This window comes from Helianthus annuus, chromosome 2 (genome assembly GCF_002127325.2).
Source record: "Helianthus annuus cultivar XRQ/B chromosome 2, HanXRQr2.0-SUNRISE, whole genome shotgun sequence".
In the NCBI taxonomy this organism is placed as follows: domain Eukaryota; kingdom Viridiplantae; phylum Streptophyta; class Magnoliopsida; order Asterales; family Asteraceae; genus Helianthus; species Helianthus annuus.
Window position 1 is genome coordinate 86,423,114 of NC_035434.2, and position 25,659 is coordinate 86,448,772.

The 25,659-nt window shown below is 37.1% G+C and overlaps 1 protein-coding gene across 1 annotated transcript; it reads right to left on the reverse strand.

Moving 5' to 3' along the window:
* Positions 1 to 5,406: 5,406 nt before the first annotated feature.
* On the reverse strand, positions 5,407 to 8,729 carry LOC110915377 (tetratricopeptide repeat domain-containing protein PYG7, chloroplastic). The gene is made up of 5 exons (XM_022160062.2): positions 8,458 to 8,729; positions 8,206 to 8,251; positions 6,199 to 6,449; positions 5,985 to 6,131; positions 5,407 to 5,902 (listed from the first exon to the last, which is right to left on the reverse strand). The coding sequence occupies exons 1-5, from the start codon at positions 8,572 to 8,574 to the stop codon at positions 5,621 to 5,623; spliced, it is 843 nt and encodes a 280-aa protein (XP_022015754.1). The 5' UTR covers positions 8,575 to 8,729; the 3' UTR covers positions 5,407 to 5,620.
* Between the last annotated feature and the right edge of the window lie 16,930 nt (positions 8,730 to 25,659).

Here is a 25,659-nt window from a genome sequence, read left to right on the forward strand (position 1 = left end):
CTTATTTTGGGACTCGGAATCACCTCATGCATCACTTGACGGTGGAATAACAACTTGCGACAAAGCTTCGTCGGTACGACGCAAAAGTGTCGTAAACGAGTCGACGACCAAACGAAAAGCATCTGAAGTATCAAATTACAATTTCTACTAGTTTAGTGAACTAGTTATTGTCGATTTACAATCTGAATCCCTAATTACCCCCTAATGGTGTAATTAAACCCCTAATGACCATGCTTTGATTAATTACCAAAATATCTAGATATTTTGGTAACTTTTATAAAATGTTACACTTTACCCCCCCCCCATTCTTGAAAATTGGTCAAAGTGGGTCCCACCAACTAGATTTCATGATGAAAAATTTTGATTCAATGTATGGGGCATGTTGATGAAAGTATTGTCATTAAGTTGAAAAGATCATGAAAATTATAACATTTCTTTACACCACCATCACTTATACCTTAATATCACCAAAAGTTGAAACCAAAACCCCTCCCACACCTTCATTTTCGTTCAGCCATGAAACCCCCCACTAAACTCATCAAAAATCACCACTAAACACCTTAATTTCACTTAATCTAGCCACTACAAGATCATCTAAACATGGATTAAGCATGGGGAAGCTTTGGGGAATTCTTGGAGGCTTAATCTTCTCTTAATCTTCTTCTAAACTGGTGCAAAGTTGTAAGATAATCTTTAACCATTTTTAAGCTTCTTATTATGTGTAGATTTAAGAAGTACAAGTTGATTATCTTGAAGCTTAAGAAAAATATAATAAAAAACCCTAATCTCAAACTTAATAATCTACTAATCATGATTATTTATGTGATTATTTGTGTAGATTAGTGTAGTTAGTTGATGTAATCCTGATGATTATGTTAGTTTTGTTAAGATTAGTGGCTTAAAGTTTACATTTATGATGATCTTGTGATTAACTTTATGTAGTATTTTAGATTAGTGATAATCTAGTCATGTTAAACTTAAAAATGTGATTAAACATACGAATGTTTAAATCACACAAGATCATCAACTTCAAATATTATGAGCATGTGTATGTAAACATGATTAAGTAAATTTTAAACCAAGAATAACCATGTGACAAAGTCTTAAAAACTCTAATGAACTTGATTTTCACATAAAGCAAGCTTATGGAAATTTTTACTCTACAAAGTGAAGCATAAAAGAGTCTTAAGAATTTTTACAAAAACATGGAAATTTTTAAGAATGAAAAATAATTAGAATCAAGTTTATATAATGATGAACTTGAAAAATGGTTATTTTAAAGTCTTGGATAGTATTGTGCAAGTAATATGCTCATAAGAATTTGAAGGTAAAATTTTATGGTAAATGCTTGAAAAATGATTTTTGGAAAGCTTGATGAATTAGTGGTGATTTGGAAATTGATTTGGTGATTTAAACGCGTTTTGAAAACGTGGGAAACGTCGTAGTTTAGGGGAAACTATGGCGAATTTTTCTAAAAATCTAATCGCGATTAAATATAGGGTTAAAGGGTGATTAACAAAGGTAAACGCGATTTCTTAAACGTCATTATGGAAGCTTTGATGAAAATTGTTAAGTCTCAAATATTCAAGAGTTCTTATGAACTTGAAAATATATTTTTACAAAAATAAATGGGTAAAAATAATAACCATGTAAAAGTATAATTTTTGGCAAACAAACTATATATTTTGAAAACTCATCAAGTATATGTATTATGTGCTATGTGTTTGTACATAGATACCTTTAGGGTGATCAAAATAATACACTCATAATTACAAGAAATACTTGTATGTAACAAGTATAAAAAGACACCAAAAATACATATACATGTTTCCTACATGTTCCAATGAAATGCTATTAAACGGACGAATCAACGAAATGGTCGAAACAATAATACATAACACTCGACGGCGACAATTGGGCGTATCGACATCGCGAGGAAAATTACTGCGATCTCGAGTCTAAAAATAACACATTTTTAGACACTTAACGAACACAAATCTATGAGGCTGATAACAAGAATCCGGAAAGTCAAAAACTATAAAAATTAGCAAGTATTTTCATATGAAAAATGAACATTTTAAAAGTTTATATACTTGGTAAATTTTTTAGTAAAATGCAAGATTATTTCTAATGGGCTCACAAAAATTAGATTTGGGCCAAGGCCCAATGACAAATCATTTGGGGCAGGCCCAGATTACTAAAATACATGGACTAGAGCCCAATGATAAATTATTTGTGGTAGGCCCAAATTACTAAAATACACGGGCCAAGGCCCAATGACAAGAAACATGGGCTCGGCCCAATGACATAAAAGACATGGGCTTGGCCCAATAACATTAAAACATGGGTTAGGCCCAATAACATGAAAGACATGGGTTCGGCCCAATAATATTAAAACATGGGTTAGGCCCAATAACATAGATGATATGGGCTCGGCCCAATGACATGAGCAAAGGCTCAATGACATGCGTGCGTGGCACGAGGACATGTGAAGGGCGAAGCCCGTTCACACATAATTCAATACACATAGAACACATGTATACACTTATATGAATTCAATATATATAACAATCGAGCGAATAAACTACCAATGCTCTAAAAATACAAAGTTGTTCAAAAGATGACAAGCGATAACATAATAAAGAATTCAAGATAAACAACTTGTACAAGGTCCGATAAGATCTAGTGTCTAATTAAGTTAGTACACATGTAGGTTATTCACACGTACGGACGCTCACTACGGTATTACATACAAGGAACGCAAATTTGTGAGTTCATGTCCCTCCTTTCAATGATTTAAATGTTTTGTTTTTAAAACAATCGAGGGGAAATACATGCTAAAACTATGGGTATGTTAGCTATGGGTTTAGATGATAACACGATCAATGTACATAAGTAGGATGATAACATAGTAACCATTAATCACTTAGTGACCAAGGTGCAAAAGGTGTAGATCTATTGAGCTTGAGACACGCTCCACTCCTGGTTGGTATACCCTGGAGTGCTTTTGTGATCCCAATGATGTCAAAGTTGTCTCGGGTTGGTTACGTACTTATGGTACATAATGTCAGGGGCTCGCTACCCATTGATAGATCCTTAAACTCCATAAATGCTATTAACATACCGGGATTTCATTACAAGAATACAAAGATTTCATATGATAACAATAACTACATGAACTCGCTCAACTTTTGTTGACTTTTTAAAACTACATGTATTTCAGGAAACAAGTCTTGAGCCGGTGATACATGATTGGATGCAATGATTACCTTTCTTACGTCACACGCAACACGCTTCTGCAACTAGCAGGGTGTGACAAAAAATGCGTAAAATGGGAGTAAAATAGGGGAATAAAACATATATATTTTATTGAATATCATGAGGCATTTCACAGATGTGAAAAGTTTCGTCGTATGGAGATCGGTGGCCATGCCGCCCTCGATTGGGAAGCTCTCGAGGAGGTTGACGAGGCGGCGAGAGCCTGACGGTTCATCGAAGACGATACTCCATGGGAGAGGTATATTATTTATTACTGTTTTTTGTTTGTTTTGTATACGACACGCTTACTAACCACACTGTGTGACAGGTTGTTCGATATTGCATACACGACGTCGTACAAGTTCATGGCGTGCGAGTTTTTGTTGACTTTCGACTTCGCTCCCAGGCCTGCAGACCAGCCAGAGGAGCTTGACGACCCCGACGACCCGTGGATAGAGGTCAGCTTTCGTCTAGTCGGCCAGTGGCATGTGATGTCACTTAGAGAGTTTGTCGTGCACTGCAGCCTTTACAGGGTGGAGGAGTTAGACACTGCCATCTACACTGAGGGCATCCATATGCCCCCTGTACGACTCTCTTGAGGTTCTGGCAGACGATCAGCACCCGTCGCTTCGGCCCGAAGTCGAAGTCGAGGGTTTCCTGGATCACCGATCCCCTGTATCGGTACCTGCAGACGCTTATTACCACATCCATTGCACCACGCAAGTAGAGTCGCGAGTGGTGCAATCAGGGGGATCTCTTTTACCTGTACTGCTTTATATGGGGGGAGACGTGCGCGCTCCATCGCTTCCTAGCCTAGTGGTTCGCGGCGGCGTTCCACAAGCAGGACAGGTCTGTGCTGTACGGGGGGGGGGGGGCGTACATCACACGTATCACCGTCTCGTTGAGCCTTTTTCCCCAGCAGGACCCATTATTCTTGGAGGGTGCGTGGTGGAGCCGGTCAGGTTGGTCCATCAGACCCTGATCGGCATGCACGTGACGCGTGACTTTCCTGGGCTCGGGCTGCGATTTATAGGGGCCGACGAGCAGGTGTTCATCCCCGCCGCTCTCCCAGACGAGTTACCAGAGTTGGCTCCAGAGCCGGCACAGGGTCAGGGTCAACCGGCAGATGGTGTTGCCGCAGAGGACGACGACGACTCCTCCAATGACGACGCTGGTGATCACGCTGACCTACCGGAGCCGCAGCAACCTGCATTTCCGATAGGTGCTCTACCATCGCAGCCGCGGCCACATGGGGTGCCTCAGTACCTCCAGCACGAACTCGACGAAGAGCTCGATCCAGTTGTGGCACGTGCGTTAGATCGGTTGGAGGCGCGGATGCATGCGCCGATGGACGCCGCTCACCGTCGTATGGAGCGTCTTATCATGCGGGCGATCTAGGCCGATATACAGGTGACTATGGCGCGTGATGAGCAGCCATTGCCGATACCGCCATTGTCACCTGTCCCTGTAGAGGATGCGGATTAGGGGGCGGGGACCTCAGGCACTCAGGGGCAGGGCCCTCAGGCACCACTCAGGATTCATAGGTTTAGGACCGTTGTACTTTTCTTGTATTTTGATGGTTTATGTATTTTGAACAATGTCCTGTGTATGTACAAACTTATTATGTAATTAAATTTGCAGTTTCAGTTTATTTGTATTTGTGATTGTTTATTTTAACTGTTTAGATTGGTATGCTTGGTTACGTACAATTCATAATACGATATTAAGTTAAAAATGTGATACGATACAACACGATACGCTTTAATACGATACTTAACGATATAAAAATAATAAAGATGTGATACGATACGACACGATATGCTATAATACGATACTTAACGATAAAAAAAATAAAGATTTTAAAACTCATTAAAACAAAAATAACCAATAATAAACACCAATAACAAACCCAAAACACCAAAAACCAAACACAACACACCAAAAATAAACTTCAAAAATTCAGTGCCTTAATACGCATCGTATAGGCCTATACAATGCGTATTATGTCAGCCGCCAGACAATATCTGCACCTGTCAGTCTGCCATGTTTTTTATTTTTTTCAATACGCAGCGTATAAGCCTATACAATGGATATTGCAAAAGCAAAGTGTGCGAATAGATAATGAGGTGTGCTAACAAAATCTCCCTGTAAAAAAACTGATGGGGGATATATAGATTGATGTCATCAAGTGGCAACTTGGCTGACATAATGTCATTGATATGACTGTATTCTCCAACAACATAGAAGTAACGTATGTACTGTTTCTACAAACAGCACAATCAAAATTTCTAGAGCTATATAAATTTGCAATCACATAACAAATTGAAAATGAAAAAAAGAAAAAGAAAAATGAAATTGTAAATCATTTCTGCTTAGACTTGAGAGGAACTCCTTTATACAGTTGCACTTTTTCTTTCAAGGCATCTCGCCTGGGGCGTGCCACGGTGTTGTTAGGATCAAACAGTAGGGCTTCCTCAAATGCTTTTAGAGCTGATTTGTATTCTTTTTTCTTTTCGTATGCATCACCCAAGTTGTTCCAAGCGGTGACATAACCTGGCTGAATCTTCACAGCTGTTTCAAGCTGAGATATTCCCTTGTCAGTTTTCCCATCACGAACATAACTCACACCCAAAGCATTGTAAACCTGATTTGTAGATCAAACCACTCGCTCATTTAAAGGAAATATTTTAGCTAAAAAGGTGCTCATTTAAAGGAAAGGTAGGTACCTGGGCAAGATCCTGGTCATCTCCATCCCATTTATCAATTGCTTGAAGCAAGTACTTTGTAGCAGCTGGATAGAACTTCCTTCTTAACATCACTGCCCCTAGCTCAAACAGCTCCATTGAACTTGCGTCACCACTCCTCACTTGTTCCTGGGATTTATTAAATCAAACCAGACTAAAAAAACATATAATACTCAAAATCAGAAAAGTAAAGTACCTGCAACTCTTTAGCAGAAAGATCAAGTTCTCTGCGGACAAGAACTTGTCGTATTACAAAAAATGTTCCAACACCAAGCAATCCTAACAACAAAAGAAGGTAGGACAGCTGGATTCCTAATTCAAATAATTCCCCGACATCATAAACAGGATTCATTTTCAGATGTTGGCTTGCTGCTGCTGCTGCTGGCTTTCCCCATGCCATTGATCCACTTGAAAACACTGACATCCTAATCAAATTCTTTTGTACATCTGGTAATACCACAGATGGATTTGAATCACATTTTACAACCAGAACCATAAAAACAACAAACTATGTCTAACACCTGTTAGATGTTTTAGTGTAATCAGGATTAACTTGGTGACCAAAGGGAATTATAATATACATCGAACAAGTTAGGAGGTGCGGGAGTGCACGCTTGTTCGAGTTGTTATAATTCCAAGTATTCGGGCGGAGCCCGAATGGGGGTTCCAAGGGGATTGGAAATGCCTTGGTTAAAATTACTTTTCTTAAAAATCGTCATAATTTTCAAATAAAAATTGAAGGCATTTTGGAAGCAATTTTAATTTTTAAAAGAATAACTGCCAACAGGCAGTTACCAGCCTTTCATCCCCAAATTCGAAATTAGGGTTCTTGGTCACTCTCTGGTTCATTCACAAATTTCACATCACACACACATACTGTTTGTTCGATTTCTCAATCAGAGTTGTAACCGTTTGAATTATTCGGGAGAACCACTGAAATAATTTGATCTGAGAGTGATTACACGCCTCTCTGATTATCCGTGTTTACAAAATTCCCCAACACCCATTAAGAATCCATACATTTTGACCCGTACATACCCAGCAAGGTGACAATTCATAAATGCCCACGCCTATCACCATTCAAATGTTAGAAATCAACCAAACATATAACGTCGGATGAGTCGAACTTGAAGAGTGGAAAGGTACACAATAATACTTATCCTGTATATTGATATTCATAGTATGGTCGTTCATCGCCTACCTACCTACTACGTCTATTTTGCAATTCTCTCTATGTTCCTATTCCTAGAACTGATTCCAAAATAACCAATCGTAATTGGTCTCTTCGTCTACTTGAAACTTAAATTGCCTCTCTGAAAGTTCCTTTATGGCCTTAAGTCCTAGAGCTTGGTTTGGATAATCACAATGACATCAAGTTGTAATTACTGATTTTGATTATGTTTCAGATTACATTCAAACTGGAGTCTTTGTGCTTGTCTGTACTGTCCCAAGATGACTGTTTCCGGTTCTAGTTCAGTACCTTTCAATATCTTTACTTGGTTCCCATTAATATTTTCCAAAAGAACCATCCAGTCTCAACAAGAATCCTTATGGGTAACAAATTGCAATTTGAGTTTCTCTACCTTTCCACTTTAGTTTATTTGGTTTTCAAATTTATTTGGTTTTCAAGTTTATCACCTTTAATCCCAGTTTTTTTGAGAGGACAATTGGTGGTCTCACTGTAATTTTGGTTTGTTAATTCTAGTGGTCAGTACACATGTGTTCACAAACTCTATGAAAGGTTCACTGGTCGAATACAGTATTAACAAGAATGGAGAGTAGGAGCCCGTCTCATGGGGGAGTGTTAGAATTTCAACCAAACAAAGGTACCCATGATTAAAGGCGACCTTGTTTTGAATTTCAACAAAGAAAAAGTAGTTTTTGGTTATTGTCATTGGACAGTTGCTCGGTTATTTCCAAATGTGGATCAAACTAAGTTCCAAGAAAACGAACTAGGTTTTTGAATTAACACAAAAGAAAATGTTGCATTTTTTGTTCCATTGAAACGTGTTACCTAATTATGTGACAAATGAAGTAACTTATACCAGAACGAAGAGATTTCTTGACCACGTCCTGTTAACATGTGATGAATATTTTAACATTTCTTTGTCATCTTGGTGCACTGTGTATATTGAGCATCAACAACATATACATATGCATATGTAACACCACAAAATAGTATTATAGCTTTACAGGGGTTTACCAGAGATTTTAGCTGTCTGAAAAGTTCCCATTTCTCTTCTACACGCCTGTTTAAAGATAAAAGAAAAAAACCCTAAATTTTAACAAAGGAATTCCCTAAGTTTGTGTGAAAACCGGTTACCTTATCCAAACTAAATCCATAAAATCCCTTTTACTTGATCTATTAGTTAATTAATTAATATACCCATCTGGGGAAAAATTCCCATTTATCTACAAATTTACAGGTGAAGAAGACAGACAGACAGAGAGAAACCTGAAGGAAGAAATGTTGACGAGTGATGGGAAGTTTGCGGAGAATGAAGACAGAAGCATGAGACCCAATTAGCGGTAGCTTCAGAGGAGGCGAAATTCGTGATTGAAGAAGGATCATTGTTTCTTCTTCTTCTTCGACTACTTAGAGATAGCGGATGGGGTGCAGGAAATTTGTTACGCTCAACAAGATAAGTTTATCTGTGTTTTATTTCCGCATGTATTGCCATTCGCAAATTTTCAACACATACAAATACACTAGGTTATATCCCCGTAAGCTTCACGGGTTATGAATTTTGTTAAAAAATTTATATCTATAAAAATCTTTATCTACCCGTGTATAACACGGGTTGAACAATTTAAGTTGTATAAAATATAAAAATCTATTAATATACCTTAAAAACACCTGTTATAGTATGCAATTTGACTTATTACCAACAAAGTGTAACCTTTGATTTATTAAAGAAAAAATACAACCTGCTGTAAAGTGCTAGCAACAATGAATAAAATACAACTTGTGAATAATATTTAAGTACAGTTCCTTTAGGTACATAATGTGTATTTACATGGAAGATATAGAAAAAACAATCTGTTTATTTTTAGGCTTCCAAGGATCATTTTTGTTGCTTGGTCTTCTCTATATCTGCCATAAGGGATATATCTTCAAATGAGAAGTTGTGTTTTTAGTGTTTTTGAATAGCCTTGTTTCCGCGCAAACGATAACTTGGCACTATCTGCTATATGTAAAAGGGGAAGGTGCATGTACGATACCTTGTTTTGGCATCAGTTGGAGTAGGTCTATAATGTTACTCTGTTTCTTTAAGCATGTAGAAGGGCCTAGATCTGTCATTTTTTCTTTCTTTGTGGAAGAATAAATAGGTTGATAAGGGAAACATGCCCTTTGAATGGACAACATAGATCATGTCTGGCAGCAATAGAATCCGTATTCTCAATATTTGGATTAATATGAACAACCATTGCAGTTGTAAAACGTACATGAAGCTTACCTGTTAAAAACCGACAAATATAACTCTTTTGAGTATGTTAAATCTTTTTTTTGTTTACACATTTGGTAACCTTCATGGATGTTAATGCTACTATAACCGAAGGGGGTTCACGCATAGCTTCTTTGTTGAATACAGTAGTTATTTCGTCCCAAAAGTGACTTCGATTAATTTGTTGTTGTGAAAATAAGGATCACTATTGTGTGTAAGAAACATTAGGTGATGAAAGAAAAGACTCACCTCAGGTCTTCAACTTATATTTTTAGCAAGATGCTACCACCTATTCATCAGCAAATAATTATACAAATGAACGACTATAGATATCCAATGTAAGTTGTCGACTATAGATAACCGGAGGGGGCGATGGAATTGGCGTCTTTAATGAGAGACTATTTGCTCCAACCATGAAATTGTAAATCAGATATTCAATTCAGATTTCATACATATTAAATTCCGATTTCAATGTTGGTACTGAATTTGCCCCAAAAATTTGAATAAAAATTGACCAGACGAATTGACAAGTGCAAAAACCGTTGAAGTGTCAGACGGGTAGAAATAGCAGCTGCTCGACTACGACCAGTGGTATGATATGTGCACTTGTAGTCCAAACAGTTCCTAAAACCCGGAGAAAAAAAATCATAAACTCCTTACAATTGTGACATTTAACTTTGACTAAAAAACTCAATATAGAGGATAAAAATTTACCAGTTCTTTTAGAACGACCGTTGTCATCAAAGCATTTCGACGAACCAAATCCTACCATGAGCTTGAACACTTGTTGGTGCTTCCCGACATCACATCCAACTTGCACAGTTTGCTTGATATCCACTGTGGTAAATGAAAAAAGAAGTAACAAAGAGATGAGTTTGGCGACCTTACTTTTACATTTTAAAAAACAATGTAGCAAAATTAAATTGGTCGTAAGCTAAGTAATTTTGATGGCAGAGAACACTCAACAAAGCAGAGGAAAAAAACATATAAGATGAACCAAAGAATTCAAATACACCATATATTTGCTGGAAAAAAGAGCCTATTGTTTATCTTTAAAATAAAACAATACCCCTTTATGAACATGTAAACTGCCTTTGTTTATCCTCACATAAAAATGGCAAAAAAGGATAATTAATGGAAACCCAAATTACAATCTATTAAAGTCACAGAACCCAAATTCTATTTAATCAGAGAAAAGCTTGTTAATATTTTTACCATACTCGTCATGTTGGTAATAGTATTAAACCAAGAACCAGGGTTGAGCTAATCATACTATACATAAATTGAATTCATGAATCTTACCTGGCCAAAACGCTTCCCAGATTGGAGCAGTGGCGTCACGGACAAGAACCGAACAAGAACGTGTCACCTTATTCTTCACTAAGAAACCCTAATCGAACACCCTTTCTTTGCATCTGACTTTCATTGACAGCGGGTTAAATCACTTAAGCTTACAGACAATTAATACAAGAACAATTCCATACCTGATTGTGACTGGCTTCCTACCATCATTTCAAATTCTCAAAATCCATTCAAAGCCCTTGAATCTGTAATTGAAAACACCAACGATTAATGATTTTCACCGCAATCATGTACCGAATTTTTACACAAAAAGTTGATAATTCTAGAAGAAGAAAAACTTCAAGCACAAATCTTTATTAAAGATGTTCATCAAACTCACCTTCACTACAAAAAGATTTGAACTTTATGAGAAAAAACAAAACTTTACTAATGAAGAAAGCACAATTTAGGATGCAAGTAGTCATTTTTAAGAAAAAACAGAAACACCCACAAAGATTCAGGTTAGCCCTTTTCAACCAGAGTAAAGTACATATATTCTTAATGCATAATTTGAACAGATAATTAGGTATTACTTTGAATTTGAAAATTGTTGCTTTGTACTGAAGCAATACCAATTTTAAGCTTCAAAAACAGCGTTTTTCCACTTCACATAGTACAATTAAAGAGTAAACAATATAATTCTTACAGGTTTTAGACATACAAATTACCAACTAATAATTTGTTCTTTCAAAACCTAATTTCCCATAGATTTGACTTATACTAACCCTGTTTTACCAAAGATCAAACCATAAGATTTAAACACTATTTTTTCACAAAAAAAAAAAAGAATAACAATTTCAAGCAATTTAGGTTTTGAGAATTACCATTTTGCAGTCAAAGATTTGATCTTAGAACCCCAAATTAAAGAACAAATACATGTGAAATCTTTGAAAAAAAAAATGTTATTTAAGAGACAATAAAATACCCACAAAACATTTACTCTCAAAATTCAATTTTCCCCCAAATCAAAAACCCTTAACATTGCCCACCAAAGATTTAATCCCAAAACACCATTTTTCAAACAAATAAAGATAAATCTGAAGAAAACTTTAAAGAACATCCACCACAAATAATCTTGAAAACAATAAATTTCAACATTAAAATGCTTAATAAATAAGGGACTCAACGGTCAAATGATATCATTCAAAAAGGGTAATGAAGAAAACCAAAATCAGTTAAGAATCATGACAAGATTGAAGTTAAATTTAAAAAAGTTTAGAACTTTACCAGCAGCAGCCTCGTATGAAGATGATCAATCTTGAAAGTATCAACTCTGTGAAGAAGGATAATTGCATTAAAAAATTACAAAAAAAATTGAAAAAAGAAAAGCGGTTCTTTTTTTTTTCTTCTGCTTCGAATCCCTGGTAATGTTTACAATCTTCATTACACAAACCAAACTAAAAACCGATGGAACATGTAATTAGAGGAGAACTTACCGGAGCTTCGTTGGTGACTTCGCCGGAACCCTAGCTACCATCGCGGGAAGCGGCGGCTAGGGTTTTCTGGCATTGTCTTTCTCCTCATTTTAACCATGGAACCGTCAACAATGTATGGTGGCTGTTAAGGACCACCACTGTCACACCGTATAGAAGCCTGTAACCGGATCATCACCACCATCACTCTCTCCCGTCCCTCAAGGGTTGCAGACCTTCATCGATCTGGTGAAATCCTCACAGATCTGGTCATGAAACGGCATCTGGTGAGAGATCTTGAATGATATTCTTGATGATGAAGTTTTGTGAGATCTGTGAGATGTGGGAGATTATGAAGATGAAAGAATAGTGAAAGAATGAAGGAGAGAGAAGGAGCGCTATGGTTTTTAGGGTTTCGAGAGAATGAAGGAGACTGAAAGGGGAAGAGAGAAATAACTCGGCTTCTAGGAGAGAAAGAGAGACACACGTGATTTGAAATTGAAATTTGAATGGAAATTTTGAACCTGACCGCCCAAAAGATGTTTGCATGAAACAAAAGTCTATCCAGTATCCAGTATCCAGTATTAATAATACATAAAAATTCAAAAATCTCACAAATTGACACATGGATTAGAAGGTGGGAGGGATTGACAAGTAGGAGAGAGAGAAGGGAGGGCTCTTGTGGTGTTGACAAGTAGGATTTTAAAGCTTTGATTTATTATAATAGAGAGAAGTGTCGGCGCTAACAGTAAAAGTGTCTGGTTGGTCAAAAGTGGCGGCTTCTTTTGTTGCCATAAAATAAAATAGTTATTTATAAGTCTTGCCAAATTACGATTTTATCCCCTGTTTAAAATTACGATCTTGCCCCCAGTTCGAAATTAAATTTATACTTTGCCCCCCAGCTTAAATTTACGATTTTGCCTTGGTTAAAAAAAATTATAGTTTTGCCACAGCTACAATCCTGCCAAATTACAATTTGGTTCCCAGTTTAAAATTACAATTTCGCCCTCGCTTCAAAATAAAATTTTTGTTTTGCCCCCAGGTAAAAATTACGATTTTGTCCTCAGTAAAATATTACGATTTTGCCCCCAATTCAAAATAAAAAAATGGTTTTGCCCTCAGTTAAAAATATTATTTTTACCCCCATTTTAAAATTACAATTTTACCCAAGCTAAAGATTGCAATGTTGCCTTAGTTTTTTTGGCCAAAACTATGGTAGTGTTTTATTTTACTTTGTTTACTCAATTTAGTTTTTATTCGTCCCAAACAGCTGCCTAGCACTCGCTAATTGTTCCTGACAAATTATTGTTTTGCCCCTAACTCTAAATTACACGCTTACCCCCAGTTCAAAATAAAATTATGCTTTTGCCCCCAGCTAAAATTTATGATTTTCCTCTCGGTTCAAAATTACGATATCACCCTCAATTCAAAATTACGTTTTTTTGCCCCCAGTGCAAAATAAAAATATGGTTTTCCCCTAGCTTACTCTCGGGAAAAAAAATTTGATTTTTCCCCCAAGTAAAAATAAAAATATGACTTTGCCCCCAGCTAAAAATCATGTCAAGTAGCTGCCTAACACTCTTTTTAGTTTTTCTTTCTAGCAAAACTATGGTACTATTTTTTTAATTGGTTATGAATTATTCGGTCATTGCCCCGCAACGCGGACGGGGCAACACCTAGTTCTATAATATAAGGGTGAACCGAGTCCCAGGTAAACTCCATCGGTAAACACCTTTACCGAAGCGGTAAACCACCACCAACAACCTCTTTATCGATTTTGGTTGAAGGGTTCGGTGAAGCTACACCGTTTCGGTGAGAGGGAGGGAAGGAGGGGAGAGATGAGTGTGTGGTGGGGTACATTACTTCTCAACCAATCACACATTTTTTTAAATAGTTTACCTAAACCTTATTAGGTAAACCACTCTCAACCTTTTTGAGCATTAGGTAACTTATTTAGGTGAATTAACATATCAATGTGTGATTGGGTGAATTAGAAGTTTATAACCACTCTCACACCCTAACATTTGATAAAAGTTATTATGAATAGTCAATTGTTTGGAAAATAATTTGATATTAATTACATTTTTGTCATTTTAACCTTATTCTCTTTTGTGGTCATTTGATTTAACAGATAAATTTGTATTTTTTCTATTTATTATATATGTATAATTTTAAATCTCATAAGTTACTTTATTTTCTCTATTTATATCTATATAAATTTTGTTAGGAAAGTTTTATATTTAGTTATAGGAATGTATTTATTTATTTATTTGTTTATTTTTTTGTTCTTTTAATTCAAAAATATTCTAGACTTGGGCTTTTTCTTTCGATTATTGTAGCAAGTGAGGGTACCTTAAAGAAGCAAAACGATACCAACCGAGTTCTCGTTAAAACACACATGGTGTTAATTACTACTTGCACACCTTGGAAAATTAAGGGCATGTTTGGCTATTTAAAACAACTTATTGACTTATTGGCCTTTTGAAAAGTCATAAGCTCCAAAATGATGTTTGGCAATAAGGGTGTATGTGAGGGGAAAAAGCCAATAAGTCACTCCATACTGACTTTTCCAAAAACTCAATTAGTCAATAAGTTGTTTCAAAAAGCCAAACATGCCCTAAATTGACACCTTCAATACGCATCGTATAGGCCTATACGATGCATATTAGGTGAAATTCAAACTTCAAGGTCAGTTAAAGGCTAACAATGTCCCCATCATGCGGAGTAATACGCATCGTATAGGCCTAGACGATGCATATTAGTACTAGGTTGTCCTTCAAAGCTGACAGCTAGGGTTCACATGCAACTCCAATACGGATCGTATAGGCCTATACGATCCGTATTATGTACTGTTGCTCTGTTGGAACTTTTGAGATTGTTCATACTTGTACTGGATTAGTTTTATAGTTGTTTGTAGCTAATTTAATAGTATAGGGGCTTATTTTGTAATTTCATGAAACTAGAAATCCTGAATTGGTGTAGTTAAGATTCCAGCATAATTATAATTATGCTAGCAAGTCAGTTACTATATATAGCCCAAGCATTGTAGCTTTAGCCAAGCTTTTGGCTCTTTGGTGAATAAAGTGTGGTTTACATTAAATCTCTAGATTGTGTGCTCAAATCAGTATTCCAAGGTGCTTTATTGATTCATATTCTTGTTTGGATTCCATACTACACTTGTTGTATTCATCAATCCATTAGCTTCATCTTCATTCTTGATTATTCTTAACTTTTTCATAGTTCAAACACTCAATCAATAGGTGTTTTGGACTAAAACAACCAACCACTGTGATCCGGATTGATATTGGGATCTACAATTTGGTATCAGAGCCTTAGTGCTCTTGGTTGTTGTGTTCTTGTTAAGATTTTTCAAAGTTTTAAAGGTTTTTCAAAGTTTCAAGGTTTTTCAAATTTTTGGACTTAAAATGGATTGATTTGGTGTGTTTAATCGTTAGGTTGTTGTTAATATATGATTAGGGAGTCATTTTGGACATTTTGATGCATCAAAACATGGTTTTTGAGCTGTTTTTGAGTGATTAGAGGGTTTTAGTTCGTGTTAAACCCTCTGTCCAGCGAAATTAACTTGAATACAACGAACAAGTTTTGAATACAACGAACTTAATTTTGAATATAGCGAAGTAAATTTTGAAGACAGCGAAGAAGCGTTTGAACATAAGCGAACATTCTTTGAAATCATCGCAGAATCATTAATTTCGCCGACCAAAACTCGAGCGAAATTAACGATTACCGGTGAAATAGTGCCAAGTGACCCTTTTTGCGATATTATCGAAGGCGACTTCGAGAACCGTGATATAGAACCACAGCGTTCGTATCACGGTATACGGCGAAATAAGCCAAACCAACGTGTGTGCTATTTGTATCATCGGAATTAGCTTGTTCGCTCGTGCAGGACATCTCCGTGTACCAGCGAAGATAGCAGACCAGCGAAGACTTTCGGCGAAATTGATCGTGCTTCTCTGTTCTCCGGCGAATTTACTTCATTTACCAGCGAATTTGTTCCTCCAGCTGATTTGTCAGCGAAGTTAAACTCTGATCAGCTTTCCTTTGTCAAAAGCAAGCCAAGATGTCTTTGAATCAGCTAAGTCCAATTGCTCAGGCTAAACTTGAGACTAGAACCACTACTAGGCCACCAAAGTTGAAAGGAGCTGAAGATTTCAGTACATGAAAGACTCGTATTCAGTCGTTCTTCGAATACACGGACTACAACTTGTGGCTCTCAGTCACCGCTGGACCCCACATTCCAACGGTTGTTCGAGGAGATGCGGTAGTTGCTAACAATGACGCAACAACCTTCACTGACGAAGACAAGGCTCTAATCCAACGTGATCGCCGTGCTCATGCGGCTTTAACCATGGCTCTATCAACTAATGACTACAATATGTTGAAGAACACCAAACTGCAAATGCACTCTGGAATGCATTGATTGAGTATTATGAGGGGAATGAAGAGCTGATCGAAAGCAAGAGAGACATGGTGCAGAAACAATACGACATGTTTTGTGGAGTTCGTGGATAAAGTCTCTCGGATCATATCAGTCGCTTTCTGAATATGATGACCAAAATGAAGAAGGCAGGAAATCCTGTCACTAACCGTGCTGCCATTAAGAAGCTGTTGGATTCACTCCCTAAGGAATGGAGTTTGCAATGCATGATGATCAAGAAGGATTTCTTCAATAATCCAAATCCTGTCACTCTGTCCGACTTAATCAACACTCTAAGAGCTTTTGAAATGGATGTCAACAAACGTGAAATGAACACTGCTGGCTACACCCCAAAGGCTAATCAAACCTCTACTGGAATGAAGAATGTGGCATTCCTTGCTTCAGGCGGCTTCAGTCAACAAGCTTCCGACTTGATCTACGCAAACGCTTCCGCAAGCGCATCAAAATCTCCACAACCTAGTGAGAAGACTATCACGGTTGGTGATACATAAGCGTTGAAGGTGTCTACTGAAAACGTGGCACTTTTTAACATGTTTCTGAGTAGCTATGAAGCTTTAATGTCTGGAGAGCTGAAGAAGGAGATGTTCACTGCTGAAGACATGTATCAGGTTGATCCAGATGACATGGAGGAAATGGATCTGAAATGGCAGATGGCCATGATCACTTTAAGGTTGAAGAAATTTCAAGACAAGACCGGAAAGCGTTTGGGTCTTGGAAAGGCTGGTTTTGATAAATCCAAACTGAGATGTTACAACTGCAAGAATCTGGGCCACTTCAAGTGTAACACCCCCAAAAATACCACCTGCGGAAACCCCGCGAGGCGTGTTACACATCAGAGTCTGAGCCACCAATCACATTGAACCAATGATAAATATTTAAGTAAAACATGTCATTAATTGCCAAGGTTAAATGTCAAACATAATATCAATTCACAAAGGGTTATATAGCGGAAGCATGTGAAAAGGCGTTTAGCAATTGTTTCATAATAAAACTCAAAACCAATGTATCAATTATAAGTAATCCAATAGCTTCGATCCATGACCACTCCATCACTCCCAGATAGCAAGTCCATGTCTTGTATTCTAACGACCTGCAAGCATGCAGACAAGTGTGTCAGACGACGCTGGTGAGTTCAAGTTTAGTTAACATGTTTTGTTACCAGATGTATGTTAATGCGATTCAACGTTGCGATACGATGTTGCTCATAACATGCTAGATACCCTAGGGAGTGTGCCCATATGTATCCGGGGAGTGTGCCCCTTAACAACCCCAATGCTCCTAACCAAGCATTGGTAATGATCGATCCCATGTACAATAACCAAGACCCAATTACATTGTTTACCCAAGATTCCCTTTCCAAACGTTTACTAGTTGTCCCAAACCACCGGGACGCATGCTTGAGAAATGAAGTGAACTCACCTTGATTTGCTCGGTATGTTACAGTAAGTGCTCACAAACAATCAGTCAAGTCCTACGGTACGTATATGTATATTGTGACATCTGTGCCTCCAAGACCATCGAACAAATACCAAATCAATGAAATATTGTATTTCATACTTGGAATTTGTATAAATATGTGTATCGTTTACACATATCAATTCTCGTTCGATTTCAAGCTCTAAATCGCTTTCTGGAAGGTTATACGTGATCTGATGCGTAAATATAACCAGTTTAATGCAACAAACACTCCGGAATAGTGACATAGGATTAACATACCTTAAATAACCTTTACATAACTTAGAAATAAGTTTTGGATGGTTTGGTATGCCGAAATCAAGTTTATTCGATCGCAGGGACTATTTGTGTCAAACTGCGAAACTATACCGATTCGTATGGTGTCGAACAGTCCGGAACTTGATCATAAGTTAAACATACCATATATAACCTAAAAATGGCTTAGAAATAAGCTTTGATAGGTTCGGTGTGCGAAAACATGCTTATATGATCTTTCAGGGACTAAAAGTGTCAAAAACGACGTAAGTTTGCATTTTCGCGCATATCTTACGTTCTGGACACATCTGGACATCCAAAATTTTTGTACACACTAGAATATTTTTATTTTAGTGATCGCCATGCAAAAATTCCATTCGTCGCTTAATTTGGATCGGTTTTGCGTTCGTTACGACTTCCGTCGTAATTAACCGAACAACGCAATTTTACGATCAAACGAACCGACATCCGAGATGTTTTTGAGCATGTTTTGAGTCCCCTATACTTTAACTTCATTTTAGAGCCTTGAAATGAGGATAACGGGGTTTAAACGCATCGAAAAAGGCTTTAAACACGTGCAGGGACCATTTCTGCCATTTTTTGAAACTTTGCTGAACCTGATACATGGTAGCGTAGCGCGAGCACCAACTGCCTATGCCGTCGCGCTATGCGAGCATCACATCTGGGCAGAAAGTGTGTTTTCAGCAACAGTTTGTAAATTCAGGGGCCAATTTTGCAATTTCTTTGTGTGGTAACCAAGTTACCACCTCTCCAAGGCTTTGCACCTGCTCCTAACAAATGTATGGTTGTGATTTCATGCTTAATGGCTAAGAAAAACACTTGGAGTGATCTTGTTCTTCATGTCTAACTATAAATACCATGCTCCATCAACTCATTTCTTTGCTCATTCACTCATTCCTCTCTTCACATCTGCTTTGGAGCTCTCTCTCAAGCATTTGGGACTTTGTCTTCTTGTAGAAAAGATAGCAAGGACCTTAAGTGAGCTTCTTTCATTCTTTTTCTTGCTTTTTCCTTATGTAGTGCAGAAAGTCAAACAGTTTGGCCAACAGTTTGACTTTCGGTTTTGACCATTAATTGGTCAAGTCAAAGTTCAATTGAACTTTGACACGTGATTGTAATCACGATAGTTATAATCCTTCGCGATTATAACCGCTGATTACCACGTTATCTAGTTGTAGTGTCGAGTCAAAGTTTCGGTCAAAATGCGTTTTAGCACGCATTTTGCAACGGAACTACTTTAGGGTATCAAAACACTTTGTTTTGATACCAAATCAGTAGGTTAGACATGTTTTGACATGTCTAACTCGACACTATTAGTTTGTGCTTGTTTAGGGTCGTAAGATATGCGGTCTAAACAACCGCTTATACTTCCGAACCCGACCCGTTTGGTCGATCTTTGGATCCGACCAAGCTTAGTTAGTGATCATAATTTCATAGGGAATAACCACTGAGGTTATACCTTATGATCACATAGGATTGGTTAGTCATATGCTTGTTAGCTTGTATGCCCATAGGAAATGACCAAAATGCCCTTTTGAAGCATAAATCCGTATTTTGACTATGTGAACATAATTTTGACATATAACCTGATTTAGTAACATGTTTAGGGATTATTGGGCATGTAAGACTTGGCATAGCACATAGTTAACCATCCGAACATAGTTTTACGCTAATGACGCCTTATAGTGACTTATGTTACCATAATGTGTCGAAACGGGTCAAAAGCACTTAGGTAGGCCTTTCAATCAGAATGTTGGGACTATTAAATCATACCATATGAGTTTAATTACTCATTTGATTTATAGAACCTCATTCTATCCTATCTCCCGATTTAGGTGTCGATTTATTTATCTAGCAATCCGATACTAGGTACCACTTGATTCCTTGATTGCCCGTGCATCGATAGTTCACAAAATCAAGGATACCCTACGAATCTCAAGTGAGTACATAGTTCCCCTATTTTATTGTTTTCAATTGTTTTGGGGTGAAACATATGTACAAAACGATTTTAAAGGTTTAAACGATGATTTCAAAAACGATTAAGATGGTTTATACAAAACTAATAACGATTTCAATAAGGTGAACAAGACTTGTTGGTTGTATTTACATAACAAATGACATTCATTAGCTCTGATCAAGCCGACCAGTATTAGGTTATGGTACCATAGGATCTGACAAATCCCGTTATCAGACGACACCCATGGTTATGTGTGGGGGTTATGTAGGTAACGACTGAACCTGATGATTGTTAACTTACCCTTTGGTGGTTTGTTAATACGAAACGAGAAACGAGTTAAACGAGTCACGAAGGTTTGAATGTTGTTAACGAGACGACCAAAAGTATTTTTCACTATTAAAACGAATACGATTTTGGGTCGAGTTAAACGATTTGAAACGAGATACACGATTTGAAACGAGATAAACGAATTAAACGATTGGCTTTGGGTAGTGATTAAATAATGGGATGAGTGTAATATGATAGAATCATGGTAGATACGCCGCTGGTACTTCTTATATATAAGTGATTCTATCATATTACATTGCGTGTCATTATTTAGTGCACTTGGGAAAACGATTTGAAACGATATCACACAACGAGGTTTTCGAAACGATATAAACCATACGAGTTTTATTAACGAGCCTTTACGAGATGTTTCCGAATTATTTTACTAAAACAAATGTTTTTGGGTTAGGAGTCATGGCTACGAGATTTTATAAACTATAACCATCTTGATTTGAGTTGGTTAAACTATGTTGCAATACACTTTTCAAAACGAGGTTTGTATTTTGACTCTTGTAGTCTAACGAGGTATTGCAACATACAAACAAGCCATGAACCCGATACTCCCACAAAACCTATGTACTCGCCAGCAATTTCTTTGCTGACTTTACTTTTTTTTACATATGTTTCAGGTGATATTGCTTGATGTTGCTTGTTAGGAAGTTTGTGTCACATAGGACCTGGACGAGGCCTTAGTGACTTAAAAACAGTCATAACAATATGTAGTTTGTTTGTTTTGATTTAAAGACAATGTACATTACATAATAATTCAATAAAACAAAACATTTGGTTACCATGGTTATGAAACAATAATTCTGTTACAGCACTCCCCGACGTTTCCGCCACGGTTTGTTGTTTTAACGTGGTCGGGGTGTGACAGAAGACCCGGCCGCGTAAAATAACAAACCGCGGCGGAAACGCCGGGGAGGTGAGTGGCGACAGAATTATTGTTTCAACAACCATGGCAAATAAAGTTATGTATTATTAAAATTTAAAGTTACATTGTCTTTGAGTTCAAACTAAACTAACATAATAGCTGTCTTTTAAGTCACTAAGGCCCGAGTCCTCCTAAGTGTAGCACAAGCATCATCATGCATTAGCACCTGAAACACATGTAAAAATAGGTACGTCAGCATAAAAATGCCTGTGAGATACATAGGTTTTGTTTATGCAGATTCATGACTTGTATTTGAAAGGAGAGTTTAATAAAATGTAGTCATGAACCTTGTAAAATGTTTTCCTTTGTAAAACCATGTGAAAATCAATGAAAATCATATGATGATGAAATGATAATGCATGGTTAAATGAATAACCAAGTAAAAGTGAATTTGTATAAAATATGTAATTTGTAAAACAATGTCATGTTTATGTATGAAATGTTTCATGTATTGCCCAAGTGGTTTATATAACGCAACGATGTATAATACGATAAAAGCACTTATATATAGGAAGTACCAGCGGCGTATCCACCATGCTTTTATCATATAACACATAGCCCCGTTACATAAGTCACTTATCAATAACCAACCAAAATGTCTTGTTCCATGTCAATATGTGTATGTGTAAACCATGTACAATGTCATGTGTATCATGTAAAACCAATGAAATGCATAGCAAGTAGGAAATCCTCTACTTAACTATGTAATGATGTCTAATGTGAAAACAAATGTCATGTATGGTGAATAACTAGAAGTTACTCAACCCCATAGAAAATGTACAAAACATGTTTTTGAATAAACCTAAGTTTAAATCAAATGTTATGCTTTGCAGAAAAACAATGCTTTATGATTACAAACATTTATGCAGTAATGTTAATCGCATACATTCAAGCCTTGAGACTGTGGCGACAAACCCTTAAACGAATTAAAGGTTCATCTAAAGTTATGTAGTCGGATTCTGTCATCCCCAACTTCCAAACAAACCCAGGAAGTCGGAAACGGGAGTTGTCAATTCCTATGGTACCATTACATAAGTCCGAGTGGCGTAGCTAATGTTAATGAATGTATTATTGTCCCGATTGAACATACCAAATGTCATAACCAATGTAGCATGTGAAAACCATGTACTAGGAATGCTAAGTAAACATGCCTAGTAGAAATGTTCATGTAAAACAATGTGCTAGCATGCTCAGTAAACATACATAGCAGAAACGTCATGTAAAACAATGTGCTACATATGCTAAGTAAACATATGCAACAAATGTGTAACAAATCAATGTGCTAGCATGCTTGACATACATAGCAAAACACAATGGAAAGCATGTACTATATATGTACTAGGTGAAACTAGCATGTTTATGTCATAAAAGCATGAAATGCACAAAAGTAACATGTATGTACATGTGTATCACCCCAAAATATTTGAAAACGGTAAAAGAGGGGAACTATGTACTCACTTGGGATTGCTAATTAGTCTTGAGAATAAGACCAATTTAAGCTCCAAGGGTCACGGAATCAACCGGCACCTAGTATAGGTAACTATGTTAATAAACGGCTCCTAAATCGGGAGATAGGATAGAATGAGGTTCTATAAATCAAATGAGTAATTGAACTCATATGGTATGATTTATTAGTCCCAACATTCTGATTGGAAGGCCTACCTAAGTGCTTTTGACCCGTTTCGACACATTATGGTAACAAAAGCTACTATAAGGCGTCGTTAGCGTAAAACTATGATCGGATGGTTAACTATGTGCTATGTCAAGTCTTACATGCCCAATTATCCCTAAACATGTTACTAAATCAGATTACATGTCAAAATTATGTTCACATAGTCAAAATACGGATTTATGCTTCAAAAGGGCATTTTGGTCATTTCCTATGGGCATACAAGCTAACAAGCATATGACTAAGCAATCCTAGGTGATCATAAGGTTATAACCTCAGTGGTTATTCCCTATGAAACTATGATCATTAACTAAACTTGGTCGGATCCTAAAAGATCGACCAAACGGGTCGGGTTCGAAAGTCTAAGCGGTTGTTTAGACCGCTTAACTTACGACCCTAAACAAGCACAAACTAATAGTGTCGAGTTAGACATGTCAAAACATGTCTAACCTACTGATTTGGTATCAAAACAAAGTGTTTTGATACCCTAAAGTAGTTTCGAGGCAAAATGCGTGCTAAAACGCATGTTGACCGAAACTTTGACTCGACACTACAACTAGCTAACGTGGTAATCAGCAGCTATAACCGCGAAGGATTATAACTATCGTGATTACAATCACGTTTCAAAGTTCAATTGAACTTTGACTTGACCAATTAATGGTCAAAACCGAAAGTCAAACACTGTTTGACTTTCTGCACTACATAAGGAAAAAGCAAGAAAAAGAATGAAAGAAGCTCACTTAAGGTCCTTGCTATCTTTTCTACAAGAAGACAAAGTCCCAAATGCTTGAGAGAGAGCTCCAAAGCAGATGTGAAGAGAGGAATGAGTGAATGAGCAAAGAAATGAGTTGATGGAGCATGGTATTTATAGTTGGACATGAAGAACAAGATCACTCCAAGTGTTTTTCTTAGCCATTAAGCATGAAATCACAACCATACATTTGTTAGGAGCAGGTGCAAAGCCTTGGAGAGGTGGTAACTTGGTTACCACACAAAGAAATTGCAAGATTGGCCCCTGAATTTACAAACTGTTGCTGAAAACACACTTTCTGCCCAGATGTGATTCTCGCGTAGCGCGACGGCATAGGCAGTTGGTGCTCGCACTACGCTACCATGTATCAGGTTCAGCAAAGTTTCAAAAAATGGCAGAAATGGTCCCTGCACGTGTTTAAAGCCTTTTTCGATGCGTTTAAACCCCGTTATCCTCATTTCAAGGCTCTAAAATGAAGTTAAAGTATAGGGGACTTAAAACATGCTCAAAAACATCTCGGATGTCGGTTCGTTTGATCGTAAAATTGCGTTGTTCGGTTAATTACGACGGAAGTCGTAACGAACGCAAAACCGATCCAAATTAAGCGACGAATGGAATTTTTGCATGGCGATCACTAAAATAATAATATTTTAGTGTGTACAAAAATTTTGGATGTCCTGATGTGTCCAGAACGTAAGATACGCGCGAAAATGCAAACTTACGCCGTTTTTGACACTTTTAGTCCCTGTAAGATCATATAAGCATGTTTTCGCACACTGAACCTATCAAAGCTTATTTCTAAGCCATGTTTAGGTTATTTATGGTATGTTTAACTTATGATCAAGTTCCGGACTGTACATTGCCTTACGAAACGGCAGACTTTCGCAAGTTGACGCAAATAGTCCCTGAGAGCGAATAAACTTGTTTTTGCCATACCAAAGCCTTTAAAACTTATTTCTAAGTTATGTAAAGGTTATTTAAGGTATGTTAAGTTTATGATGATGTTCCGGAGTGTTTGTCGCGTTAAACTGATCGTGTTTACGCATCAGTTTGCGTATAACTTTCCAGAAAACGATATAGAGTTCAAAATCGATCAAAAATCAACATGGGCACAAAACCAAACATAAATGAGAAACATTGGGATCAAAACACACTGTTTTATTAATATTGTATTGTTCAGAGTTTGTAAAATGATTTCACAAGCACAGATGTCACAGTCTCCCCTACTTCAGGAAATTTCGTCCCGAAATTTATTTAAAGGAAACTTGTGAGAATAGATGCGGATATTTCGCTTTTATCTGATCTTCACGTTCCCAAGTAAACTCTGGGCCACGTTTAGATTCCCAGCGAACTTTGACCAATTTAATCCGCTTGCCTTTCAACTGTTTAAACGAACGGTCCACTATCTCCACAGGTTTCTCAACGAAGTGCATTGTATTATCAACACGAATTTCATCAAGTGGTATGTGGAGGTTCTCATCAGCTAAACACTTTCTGAGATTGGACACGTGGAATGTCGGATGAACATTTCCAAGTTCAGGAGGTAGCTCTAATCTGTAGGCTACTTTTCCGATTCTTTCAACGATCTTGAATGGTCCAACATAACGAGGTGCAAGTTTTCCTTTCT

Excerpts from the sequence above, each read along its gene's own strand:
- LOC110915377 (XM_022160062.2), bottom strand. The coding sequence starts at position 8,574 with ATGATCCTTCTTCAATCACGAATTTCGCCTCCTCTGAAGCTACCGCTA. Across the intron at positions 8,252-8,457 it reads GTCAACATTTCTTCCTTCAG|GCGTGTAGAAGAGAAATGGG; the intron begins GTTTCTCTCTGT and ends ATCTTTAAACAG. Across the intron at positions 5,903-5,984 it reads ATGACCAGGATCTTGCCCAG|GTTTACAATGCTTTGGGTGT; the intron begins GTACCTACCTTT and ends TCTACAAATCAG.